We start from the raw sequence: 12,969 nt of genomic DNA, 5'->3' as shown, positions 1-12,969 counted from the left end.
CCCAAAGGGCAGAGATGTCTTCCAGAGTTGGGAAAGATGGGAGAGCGAGATGATTGTTAGGTTGTTAAACACAATAAGTAAATGTGATCTTTGAAGCTTGTCAAACACATATCACACAAACACATTGCATAATCCAGAGATTTATTTTGCCTTAAAGAGCTCTGCTTTCTGGGTACAGATGATGTATAACAATATTGGGGAAGAGTTACCTCATCAAAAATTGACACTTATCTGATAACTATTTGATTTTCATATTTCTGACCTAGGGGAGTTGGCAGTGGGTAGACTTATTTTAGTACCTTTAGAGCCTCCTTCCTCAAACACAAGCACTTTGAGTCGTGTTTCTGTTAATAAACCTCTTGTTTTAGTGATACGGAAATTGTGAAGATGGCTTCTGTGTAACGCTCATGCCTGCTCCTGATACAGACCTTACTCACTTCAGTTCTTATAGAATTTCAGTAATAATTTCCCATAGAAATCCAAGGCCTTGTTCAGTATTTCTGTGAATTCCTTGGGGACTTGTCTTTTCTGTGGATTTAGGGTTCCCACCAGGAAATACAGGCAGCCTCTAGAATGTGGAAAAGGTACCAAAAGAATTGTCTCCTAGGGCCTCCAGAAGGGATTTGGATGTGCCAACACCTTCATTTCAGGCCAGTGAAACCCATTTCTAGAGGCTTCTAACCTCTAGAACTGTAAGATAATAAATGAGTGTGATTTTAAGCCACCCAGTTCATGGTAATTTATTAGCCACAATAGGAAATGCATACATCTTCCCCCCAAACACGTACAAGAATGAAAAAACAATGACATTGTTTCCTTAATTTTCCTTTTAAAAATGTTATTTGTGGGGCATTTAATAAAATGTTATAAAATGTTTTAATAAAATGTTATAATCAAAGGGGATTGCTACAGATGGTCTTTCAGACTCTTTAACATCCTTTTCCTATTTATTCATCTAACTAAATCTGTGCTAGCAAATGACTGAAGCAATAGTGCTTCAAACAAAATGGCATAAAGCAACAGAAATTGTTTGGAACAACGAATTAAATTTCAAACATCTTCGTGGAGAAAATTGACCTTTAATTGACTATGTACTTGTTTCCCTGTCTCTCTCACTAGCTGCTTGAGGTTTGGGGGGAAATGTCTGCTTTGTTCACTGAGGGGTAGCAGAATATGCCATCCCCAAATATGCCACCTTGCCATAAGGATTATTTTGAGCTGAAGGCAATTGAAAAGAAGCAGATAGAAGAAGAGCTCTCTATTCTCCCCCATCTGCCTGAAAAATAATGTCTCTCCTCTCTCTACCAGGAAGGACAGAAGTTAATCACCTGAGACAGCCCTAACCCTAAACAGCCCAGAGACACTGACAGAAAGATATATGTAACACACCTTATAAGCAAACTCTTACCTTCTGTTAGTTTCCCCCAGATATTTGCCTTCATACAATTTGCTCCTTAGAAATTTGAAGTTCTTTGCCTTTGCCTTATCATTTCTCTAAAAATGTATCATTTGGTTGTTAGGATGCTATATAAGCCCATTTTCTGGTCCCCGCTTTGAGTTACTCATCACTGGGTACTCAGGTGTATGCCTGATGCATGTGTTAATACACTTGTTTTTCTCTTGTTAATCTGTCTTTTGTCAGTTTAATTTAAGGCTCTAGCCAATGAACCTAAGATGGGTAGAGGTGAAAGAACCTTCCCTTCGCTCCTTCACCCTAGTACTTTTGATATCTAGCACTGAAAGCTATTTATTGATAAAATGAATGAATTGAACATTTTATTTTATGTAAGTCCAGTGTTTGGTGGTTTTTTTTTGCTTTAAATCTACTCAACAAACTACTATTTTTTTCTCCTTTTTTCCCTACTGTATAACATTCACAGAGAAATGGTTCTTTCTCTTCTCTCTCTCTCACATATAGAGGCATGTATGTTCTGTTTGACTATTTTCTTTTTTTAAAAAAAGACAATTCACGGTACACATTTTATTTAGTTTTAATGAGTGGGATCGCTTTTCTACTTGAGCCAATTTTTTAACCAAAGCAAAATAACCTAAGTAATACAAAGTGTTAAAGTACAGCATAAAGATACAAAAACGGACATACTAATTCTAATTAGGAATGTAATTATGATACTACATTTTTTATAATACACAACTAAGTTTAGGAAATCACACAAACATAGATCAGTGATTTGAATGAAAAGCATACATTTGTAGCAAAGCATTGTAGTTACAAAAAAAAATTACCAAAAAAGGCACAAAATTAATGTTTATTCTACCTTTATGTCATATTCCTAGATTCTTCACCAATGTTACATGAAAAAGAAAAACTAAAGCAAAACACGTGAAAAACTGAAATCAGAGTCACTAATGTTATCAAATAGGGAAACAAATAAAATCTAGCAGCCATCAGCAAGAGTACAGCACAGAGAATGCTGTAAAAAGAAACAAAATTGCCAGAAAGCTATGCATCATACTCTTTCAAACCAGTAAAATACGCTCCTTCATACAATGGAATGTAAACAAAATCATTCTCCTGTAAGGTATAGAAATGCAAGTTCTTTTTTTTAATACTGTAGATGGGTCAAATGTTTTTGTAATGGTTAATTCCATTTTATAGAGTGGGCCAGGAACACATTTATGGATTCTGGGGATGATATGATGTGTACTGTAATACTTTGATTGGGATAATGGACACTCTAGCTAAAAAAAAAAAAACGAAAATATGAATACAGAAGTATAAGACAAAGGCTAATGAAACTTCCTTATATCTTAGCAACATTTAGAAGGAACTCAAATTTAAATGCAGTCCATCCTGCTTTTGAAGAGGCTTTCCTTCAGCTCCCAAATCTTGATTGCTTGAGGCAGTTGCCTATGGGAAACAACAAACCTGTTTTTAGTGGTGGAGCTGCTCTTAGTAGCTGTGTCTGCATGGGACTGATAACCAGTCACTATCTTTGGAGGAAGTCCTAACTTTTCCTTGTATACCCTGCCTATATGTGTAACAGTTTCGCTGTTTTCACATTCAGTAGTCCATATTGCTATTTCATCACCTTTCAGTTCAGTTAAGTCGCTTAGTCAGGTCCGACTGTTTGCAACACCATGGACTGCAGCACACCAGGCCTCCCTGTCCATCACCAACTTGCAGAGTTTACTCAAACTCGTGTCCATGTCTTGTCACCTTTAGCTCTAACATTAACAACAGCTCCACATACATCATCATTGTAGTCATCAAAAGATTCTCCAGTAAGGCACAGCAGTATCTCTAGCCAAAAAACATCGAGGTCACTTCATCTCTGCTGTTTGTTCAGTGTAATTAGCCATTGTCCTCCTCATTTGTTTTTCTCATCTTCCCACATAGGCTCAATACCATCCTTAAAAAGTGAGTAGTCACAGCCAGACATGAAATTACTAGATAACTGGTTTTGGTTGTACAGAGCCCAAAAGTTCTCAACAGTGTCGAACTTAGAGATCAATCAAAGGTTTTGCTTTTATCATTTTTAAAAACCAGAGTGCCCATTCTGTAAAGGTTGTTTATTTAATAGTGTTCTGGGTTAGCAACCTCCTGATTAGATTCTGTTTTCTCTTCTTCTGTAGGCAGGGGATTGGGAATAGGGGTGGTTTCTGGTTCCACAGTTGCCGTCTCACAACCACTCCTGAAGGCTGTTTGACTATTTTCTGAATACAGCTAATGTTTTATCAGGTTTGAGTAACTGTTCAAAGATGACATCACTGTGGTGAGCTACATAATGTGTTTCTGAAAGTCACAAGCAGAAAAGATGGTTAGTATGTTGGGACAGCAGCCCATATTTCAGTGCCTGGGGGTCACAGCAGAGTTCTCCAAGTCAGGAGCCAGCCTCAGGGCCCGCTCATAATACTCCAGGGCTTCATTCATTTCTCCTTTTACTTTGTGGATTAACCCAAGGATACTCAAGCTTTCTATATCTGATGGATTTTTCCGGAGTTTCTTTGAAGCCAATTTTGTCAAATAATTGATGCTTTTATCCCTATCTATTGAAGTGCTTTCTATTTTTATTGCTTTTAAATAATGGCTAATTGCATCAACTTCAGATTTTTTGTGAAGTTCCAGAAATCGGCCGTAGTGGAAATGTATGTGTTGCAGCATATCTTTGTCGAGTGATTTCAAGCTGAACGCTTTTTGAAAAGTATCATCAGCTTTTCTGTGCTCACCCGCTTCTGCGTACATTTCTGCCAGGCTTGTGTAAGCGTACTCAAATGTGGGCTTTAGTTGCACAGCACGTTCGAAATGTTGTAAGGCTAATAATACCATTCTGTTGATGTTTTCTTTATCCTGTCCTTTAGGCTGACAGTTTGCAGTTTTCTTTATTTGGATTATTTGTGACTTGTAGCAAAGCCCTGTCTGGTGATGCTGGAAAGCAGAGGAGGGGGTTTCCGCCAAGGCCAATTTTGAGAGCCGAAGAGCTTCATCCAGAGCGCCTTTTCTTCGGTAAAACTTGGCAGCATACCGAAAGACATAAGTCTTAGAGGACTCATTGGTCAGTGCTTCTTTGATGTACTTTTCTCCTTCAGCTTCTTGCTCTACATCTTGAAGCTTCAGGCCGAGAAGAGCCTTAATGTACGCATCGTTTGGATTTAGCCTGACAGCCTGTTTCAGGAGGTTCAGACAGAATTCCGCACCACTCTGTGGTCCTTTGTTAAAGCCCTCCAGGCGATAGATGACGATCGCATACCCAGTGATGAATTCAGGGTTTTCAGGGTCCTCTTCCAGAGCCTTTTCAAAGCAGACTTTGGCCCGTTCATAATTCTTTCCTCCACATTTCAGCAAGGCCCATCCTTCCTCACAGTCCATCTGAGGACACTCCATTCTATAGCTGGAAGACTTCCCAAGGTTCCTGCAAGTGTTCTTCACCTTGTCCAGGTAAATCTGGGCTTTTGCCTGTTGGCCCATATGGTAATACAACCAGGCGTAGTTGCCCCAGGTAACCAGACTTCTCACTTCTGATTGGTTGGCCTGTTCTGGCTGGGTTAAGTCTTCAGCTTTTTGTAAACTCTTCAGGGCTTCTTCATTCTGGCCTTTCAGGTGCTTCACATAGGCCAGTAAGTTGTATATTCCCACGTTGTATTTGATGTCCAGGAACATAATCTCCTCCAAGACCCTGTTTTCTAAATCCGGTATTTCTGTCTCTTCAATGATCAACTCCCATGTAAAGTGACATCTCAACTGTTGCAGCTTATCCTTGATCTGATCCTCATCAGCATTATAACTGTAAAAACAAAAGCAGATTTTCTTTGTTCGGTGACAAACAGCCAATAGAAATAAGCCAGGTAAAACACTTCCTATTTAGAGCCTAGCCTTGGAAAGGGCATGCCTGCTTTGATCTTCCTCGAGTTCCTGTATTTCTAAGATCCATGTGGCCTCTGAATGCAGCTTGCTTGGCTCCATACACTGACTCCAGCATTTTCTAGCCATGAAACTTCTCTGTGCTTCAGAACCTCCTTTGTAAAGCACAGAAGATAAACTTATCACACTGGATTTGGTGAGAATTAATAAGCCTATCTATGTAAAACACTCAGAGCATGCATATTTCATGCTATATAAGAGTTTTCTGTTTTCCTATTGCTGTATTTAAGGTAGAGACCAGTAAGAAACGCAAAGCCTTAGGAAATATTATTGACATCAGGACCTTAGTCTACAGATTGTGTAGCAAATAAGACTATCTAAAATGGGATCATATTTGACCCATTTATTTTAGTTGGATTTATTTGTGGGAAATATTTATTTACATATATTCACAGAAATTTGCAAAGATAGTACATAAGGCAGTTCTCCCAAAGATTATATTTTATCCAACTATAGTACAACGTCAAAATTAGGAAACTGGCCGTGGTACAATATGCACACTGTTCATTTTTCATTCCTACTAGGAATGTATGCTTCCCTGGTGGCTCAAACGGTAAAGAATTCGCTTGCAATGCTGGAGACCCAGGTTCAGCCCCTGGGTTGGGAAGATCCCCCGGAGAAGGGAATGGCAGTCCACTCCAGTACTCTTGCCTGGAAAATCCCATGGACGGAGGAGCCTGGTGGGCTGCAGTCCATGGGGTCGCTAAGAGTTGGACACGACTGAGCGACTTCACTTTCACTTGAAGAGCAAAAGTTTTTACTTTAAAAAAAAATTTTTTCTGGTCCTGAGAAACAGCATGTGGGCTCTTGGTTTCCTGACCAGGGATCAAACCCATATCTCCTTCTTTGGAAACACAGAATATTTTTTTTTTCCTTTTTTAAAAAAATTATTATTTATTTTTAATTGGATGATAATTGCTTTATAATATTGTATTGGTTTCTGCCATACATCAACATGAATCAGCCATGGGTGTACATATGTCCCCTCTCTCTTGAGCTTCCCTCCCACCTCCCGCCCCACCCCTCTAGGTTGTTATAGAGTACCAGAGTTGAGCTCCTTGCATTATATAGCATATTCCAACTGGCCATCTAGGTTTTTTTCCATCCTTTTTTTTTTTTTTAAACTATTTTTGAGACTTTCCTGGTGCTCCAGTGGCTAAGACTCTGAGCTCCCAATGTAGGGGGCCTGGGCTTAATCACTGGTCAGGGAACTAGATCCCACATGTGGTTTGCACAACTAAAGATCTCTCAGAAAACAACCAAGACCTAGCAGCCAAATTAATTAATTAAAAATTATTTTTAATTAAAGAAAAAATTGCTTTACAATATTATATTGGTTTCTGCTGTATGTCAACATAAATCAGCCATAGGCATATAGTGTCCCCTCCCTCCTGAACCTTGCATCTCCCACTGCATGCCACCCCTCTCGGTTGTCTGGGTCTGAGCTCCCTAGTCATACAGCAGATTCCCACTATCTGTTTTACATATGGTAATGTATATGTTTCAATGCTACTCTCTCAATTGAAAGTGCAGAGTCTTAACCACTGGACCATCAGGGAAGTCCCCAAAGTTTCTACTTTTGATGAGGTATAATTTATTGATTTTTTTTTCTCTTAATGGATCATGTGTTTGGTGTCATGTCTAGGAACTCTTCACCAGGCCCTAAGTCCTGAAGGTTTTCTCCTGTGTTTTCTTCTACAAGTTCGATCATTTTACATTTAAATCTGTGATCCATTTTGAGTTGCTTTTGCGTAATGTATGGAGATTAGATCAGTGGCTCATTTTTCAGCCTGTGGATACCCAGTTGTTCCAGCATCATTGGCTGAAACCTGTTCATCCTCCATTTACTTGAATTTGCAACTTTGTCAAAAATCAGTTGGCTATGCTTGTGTGGGATTATTTCTGGTTTCCTTATTCCATTCCACTGATCTCTGTGTTTATTGTTCCACCAATACCAACCATCTTGCTTACAGTATACAAACAGTCTGAAAATTGGGTAGGGTGATTCCTCTCTATTCTTCTTTTTTTCAAAATTGTTTTTCTAGTTCCTTTGCATTTCCATATAAATTTTTGATTAATATTTCCTGAGTCTATAAAAGTCTTGCTGGAGTTTGATAGGAAGGTTTTTGTCAACTGTGGAAAATAGACATTTTTACTATGCTGAATCTTCTAATCCATGAACATGCTGTATCTATTTATGTAGCTAAAAATCCCATGGATGGAGGAGCCTGTTAGGCTGCAGTCCATGGGGTCGCTAAGAGTCGGATACGACTGAGCGACTTCCCTTTCACTTTTCACTTTCATGCATTGGAGAAGGAAATGGCAACCCACTCCAGTGTTCTTGTCTGGAGAATCCCAGGGATGGGGGAGCCTGGTGGGCTGCCGTCTATGGGGTCGCACAGAGTTGGACATGACTGAAATGACTTAGCAGTAGCAGTACTATGCTGACTCTTCTAATCCATGAACATGCTGTGTCTATTTATGTAGCTATTCTTTGATTTCTTTCATCAGCATTTGTAGTTTTGGGCATTCAAGTCCTATGCATGTTATGTTAGGTTTACACTTAAGTACACGTATGTGTGAGGTGAGTTGGGGAGAGTGGCCTTATTACCTCTTTATGGTGGTGAAAATCCTAAACTCCACTAGCCCTCTCTGTTGCCATCTCAGTGGGCAGTGGGAAGGCACCTCATTACCACCAGGTGGGGACTGATATCTACATTGCCTTTATGGTCTTCACTCCCCCACTGCAAAGAGAGGGACCCTTGTTGCTACCCAGGTGGGGATGAAAATCTTTGCATTCCATTCGGCCTTCTCTGGCATCATCCATTGGCGAGGGAGAGGAAGAGTCCAGATGCCTAGCTCATAGCCTGGTGAGAATAGAAGTCTGGGCTACCCACTCAGCCTTTACTAGCAGAGTTTGGAATGGGGCCTTAGTTTTTGTTTGACTTTTCCTGTGGTATTTGGCTGGAGTAGTGGTTGTTTATAAATTTTTTGTTTTGCTAGACTGTCTCCTTTCTGGGCCCTTTGGCTAGAGAGAGCAGGTTTTTCATGGGACTTTTCTATTCACGCCTACTGGCATTTCTAGGTTTCTGGTTTCTCCAGCACTCAGTCTGGGATATATGCAGAAAAGAGGAATATCCATATACAAAAGATTGAAGTTGGACCCCTTCCTTATACTATATACAAAAAATGAATTCAAAATGTGTCAAAGATCTAAATGTAACACCTAAAGCTATAAAAATCTAGAAACAAAACAGGGAAAAACTCCATGACATTGGATTTAGCAACAGTTTCTTGGATATGCTAAAAACAAAGGTAACAAAAGTAAAAATAAACAAATTGAGCTTTAGCAAAACTAAAAAGTTTTGTGCATCAAAGGGCAGTATCAATAGAGTGAAAAGATATCCCACAGAATGGGAGAAAATGTTTGCAAATCATGTACCTGATAAGGGATTAATATTTAGACTAATAAGCAGCTCCTATAACTCAATAACAGAAAAACAAATAACTGATTAAAAGAATGGGCAAAGGACTTGAATAGACATTTCCCTAAAGAAAATATACAGATGGCCAGTAAGTACATGCAAAGATGTTCAACATCACCAATCATTAATGAAATGTGAATCAAAACCATAATAAAATACCTCTACACATCCATTAGGATGGCTATTTACCAAAAACATAGAAAATATCAAATGTTGTCAAGGATGTGGAGAAATTAGAACCCTTGTGCATTGCTAGGGAGAATATAAAATCGGGCAGCTGCTGTGGAAAATGATGATTCCTCAAAAAATTAAATATAGAATTATCATATAATTCATCAATTCCACTTCTGGTAGATACCCAAAATAAATGAAAGCAAAGACTTGAATAGATATTTGTATACTTATATTCATAGCAGCATTATTCACAGTAGTCAAAAGGTGGGAGAATCCCAAGTGTTCTCCAGTGGATGAATGGATAAACAAAATGTAGTCAGTGCATACAATGGAATATTATTCAGCTTTAAAATGGAAGTGCATTCTAAAACATGCATCAGTATGGATGAACCTTGAAGGCATTATGTTAAGTTAACTAAGTCAGTCACAGAAGGCTGTGTGTTGTATGCTTCCATATATATGAAATATCCACAATAGACAAATCTATAGAGACAGAAAGCAGATTAATGGTTACCAGGTCTTGGAGTGAAGGCTGAGAGGTGAGTGACTGCTCAGAGTGACGAAATTTTCTTAAACTAGATAGTGGTGATGGTTGCACTACATTGTTGTACTAAATACTACAAAATTGTATACTTAAAATAGTTAAAGCTATGGTTTTTCTAGTAGTCATGTATGGATGTGAGAGCTGGACTATAAAGAAAGCTGAGCGCCAAAGAATTGACGCTTTTGAACTGTGGTGTTGGAGAAGACTCTTTAGAGTCCCTTGGACTGCAAGGAGATCAAACCAGTCCTGAATATTCATTGGAAGGACTGATGCTGAAGCTGAAACTCCAATACTTTGGCCACCTGATGCGGAGAACTGACTCATTGGAAAAGACCCTGATGCTGAGAAAGATTGAGGGCAGGAGGAGAAGGGGATGACAGAGGATGAGATGGTTGGATGGCATCACCGACTTGATGGCCATGAGTTTGAACAAGCTCCAGGAGTTGGTGATGGACAGGGAAGCCTGGCATGCTGCAGTCCTTGGGGTCGCAAAGAGTCAGACACGACTGAACGACTGAACTCAACTGAACTGAAAATAGTTAAAATGGTAAATTTTATCATACGTGTATTTTATCATACATGTATCAAACATGTATTTATCACTATAAAAATTCATGTTACTAGCCTGAGTAGAAATTCTGCAAATTATATATGTAAATATGTATGTGTGCATGCTAAGTTGCTTCAGTTGTGTCTGACTCTTTGCAACCCCATGGACTATAGCCCACCAGGCTCTGTCCATGGGATTTTCCAGGCAAAAATACTGGGGTGGGTTGCCATACCCTCCTCTAGGGGATCTTACTTTAAAATATAAAAGTTAATTACTATGCCATCTGAAATGATCTCATGAACCTCCATTGGTAACTTTTAAGAAACATCAGTTTAAAGATTAAATAAGGTATCATTGAATAGAGACTCTGGTTCATGTCTAGCTCTATCACATATTATCTGTGTAGTCTTAGCTTTTTAATTTAAAATTCATTGTTGGCAAAAATAAGTATAATAGGAGTACTTGCCTCATAAGTTTCTTTTGTAAATGTAATAATGTAAATGTAATAATTTACATAATACTTTGGAAGTCAGGCTGGCACTTGATAAGCATCCAGGACATATCTACTTTTCTATTATTATGATGATGGTTTTTGTTACTGTTGTTATTATTTTCTTATCGGTGATAATCCAGTCTTATTTGTCTGTGAGCCGAAGGAGGGGAGAAGGGTTGACAATAGGTCTGTAATTATGCATCTTCTGAAACTGATGCCCCTTCAACGTTTTGTACACTAGAACACTGAGGGCGAATTTGCAGGCCAATATTAATGTTTTTTTGATCTGATAAGATCCAAGGTTCTTTGAACCAAGATTCAGTTTAGATAATACAGTTTACATTAGGCCCTTTAGCTAAGGAAGATGTGGGAGTTCCCAGGCACAGAACTCTAGCCAAGTCCTGTGGACAGGAGGCTGTCAAGGATCGGCAGGCCACCTGGCTTCCCCAGAGGACAGTTAACCTGCTAATCTGACTAGACTAGGCTAAACTGACAAAGCCTGACTGGAACCCGGCAGTGCAGAAATGAGACCAGATGCCAGCAGAGAAAAGTCTTGTTCTCTCAGCAGTGAGCATCTCTCCCTCATCCACCACAATATTTCTCTCAAGATAGCTGAGAGACCCCACTGCTGTGGCTCACCCAGCTGTGTGCATTCTAGTTTCTTCCTCCTGTCGAGGAGCCAGAAAGCAACATCTGTATCCAGATGAACTGTCCATTCCCCCTCTAGGTCAGACAGAAATGAGATTGGTGGAAAATTGTTTCAGAGACTGGGATTGTTTTCTCCCTTCCACCCTTCTTGTTTCCCTCCCTTTCTTTTGGTTTTAGCAAATTCCTCGGGAAGATGCTAGCAAAAAAGGAAAATGAACTGATCAAACAGTTTATGGGCATGTACGAATGTGCATGTGTCTGAGTGCACACTCAGGTATACATTCAGTCCGAGACAGTTGGTCAGATAGAAAAATAAGGAAATGGCATCACTGAGACTAAGTCTGTTGATATAGTATGGTTAAAATTTTTTCCAGAAACGTTATACAGAAAGGCAGAGAAGCAGAGAAATGCTTACCTCATGGTTGCTGTGAATTAGGCAGCAGTTCTACAGTGTCTTGTCTAGCTGGGTGGTCTTTTCTGAGGTCGGTTCTGTCCCTCTTAGGGATTTTCAGATAAATTTATGCCCCAGGTCAGGGCTATATAAGGGAGATGAACAGCAACTAATGATGTAACGTGTGGGTGTGGTTTTGCAACGATAAGTTGGAAACCGAAAGTAGAAAGTGAAATTGAAGTGGGCAGAATTGCAGAAAATGAAACTTAAACAGCTAATGCTTCCTTTGTTCTGTTTTGAAAATGGATTGAGAAAAGGCTGGTGGAAAGCAGGTTTTTTGATGTGCCGATTCATCTCTTCGGGAATTAGCAAGCTCTGGGAGCAAGCTCCTGCAGATGGTGAAGGACAGGGAAGCCTGGGGTGCTGTCTATAGTTGATGGGGTCTCAAAGAGTCAGACATGACTGAGCAACTGAACGACAGCAAATTCCTCTCTCAGAATTTGTAGGGCCTTTTAGAAACCCAGAAACTAGGAGATGCCAGTAATGTAGAGTCCACTGAACCTATAGCCAGGGAGTCCTGTGAAAATCGGCTCTGTGAACTTGCCAGTGTCATGCCCTCAATCTGTGCCTTTGTTTGCTCATCTGGAAACAGACATTGTTCTTTATATGGTATGAAAGTCTGCAAGTCAGTAAACCGGAGCGTTAACTCAAATTTGTCTCTATTCTCTGAGAGATCAGTCTTACTAATTATTTTGTGCCTTTGCATACCCTTCTTTCTGGAGAATGATCAGTGATTAAAAAAAGAGTCCTAAAACTTCTTTATTCATGGGAACCAAGAAAATCTGCTAGAATCTTGAGACTTCAAATAAAACATGTTGGGCCTGAATGAAAATATTTCCTTATTTGTAATGCTCTCTATTGTAGCCATCTAAAGTGTTCGTATTCACTAGACATGGTTATCATATCTGTGTAAGAGTATTATCCTCTTGGTGCCCATGGCATCCACTTTTGGCCTGCCTCAACCTGGCCTGTGTAATCTTATATAGTCATGGTGCTTGTGGTAAGAGGTTGAGAAGAGTAAGTGCTGATATAATGGAAAAACCCGAATGAATTTTTGGTTAGTCCAGTACTTAGCAACTACTTGGCGCATAAAAGCTTGCAAATAAAAGGTGACTATTGATGATGATGGTAATAGTAGTAGTAGTAGTAGTAGTAGTAGTGGTATTTTCTGTCATCAAATTTAAATACTGCTTTCTTAAAAAAAAAAAACACCTATATTCTTTCTTTTAAATAAGAATCGGAAA

General features: G+C 39.3%; 1 protein-coding gene and 1 pseudogene across 1 annotated transcript; both read right to left on the bottom strand.

Moving 5' to 3' along the window:
• Positions 1 to 2,796: 2,796 nt before the first annotated feature.
• LOC128068061 (eukaryotic translation initiation factor 4E-like) lies at positions 2,797 to 3,805 on the bottom strand (annotated as a pseudogene).
• Positions 3,806 to 3,808: 3 nt separating this feature from the next.
• On the bottom strand, positions 3,809 to 11,694 carry LOC128068060 (interferon-induced protein with tetratricopeptide repeats 1-like). Its single transcript, XM_052661210.1, has 2 exons — positions 11,690 to 11,694; positions 3,809 to 5,243 (listed from the first exon to the last, which is right to left on the bottom strand). The coding sequence occupies exons 1-2, from the start codon at positions 11,692 to 11,694 to the stop codon at positions 3,809 to 3,811; spliced, it is 1,440 nt and encodes a 479-aa protein (XP_052517170.1).
• Between the last annotated feature and the right edge of the window lie 1,275 nt (positions 11,695 to 12,969).

Source organism: Budorcas taxicolor, chromosome 23 (assembly GCF_023091745.1).
Source record: "Budorcas taxicolor isolate Tak-1 chromosome 23, Takin1.1, whole genome shotgun sequence".
Lineage (NCBI taxonomy): Eukaryota > Metazoa > Chordata > Mammalia > Artiodactyla > Bovidae > Budorcas > Budorcas taxicolor.
This window is presented reverse-complemented; position numbering and strand designations above follow the sequence as displayed.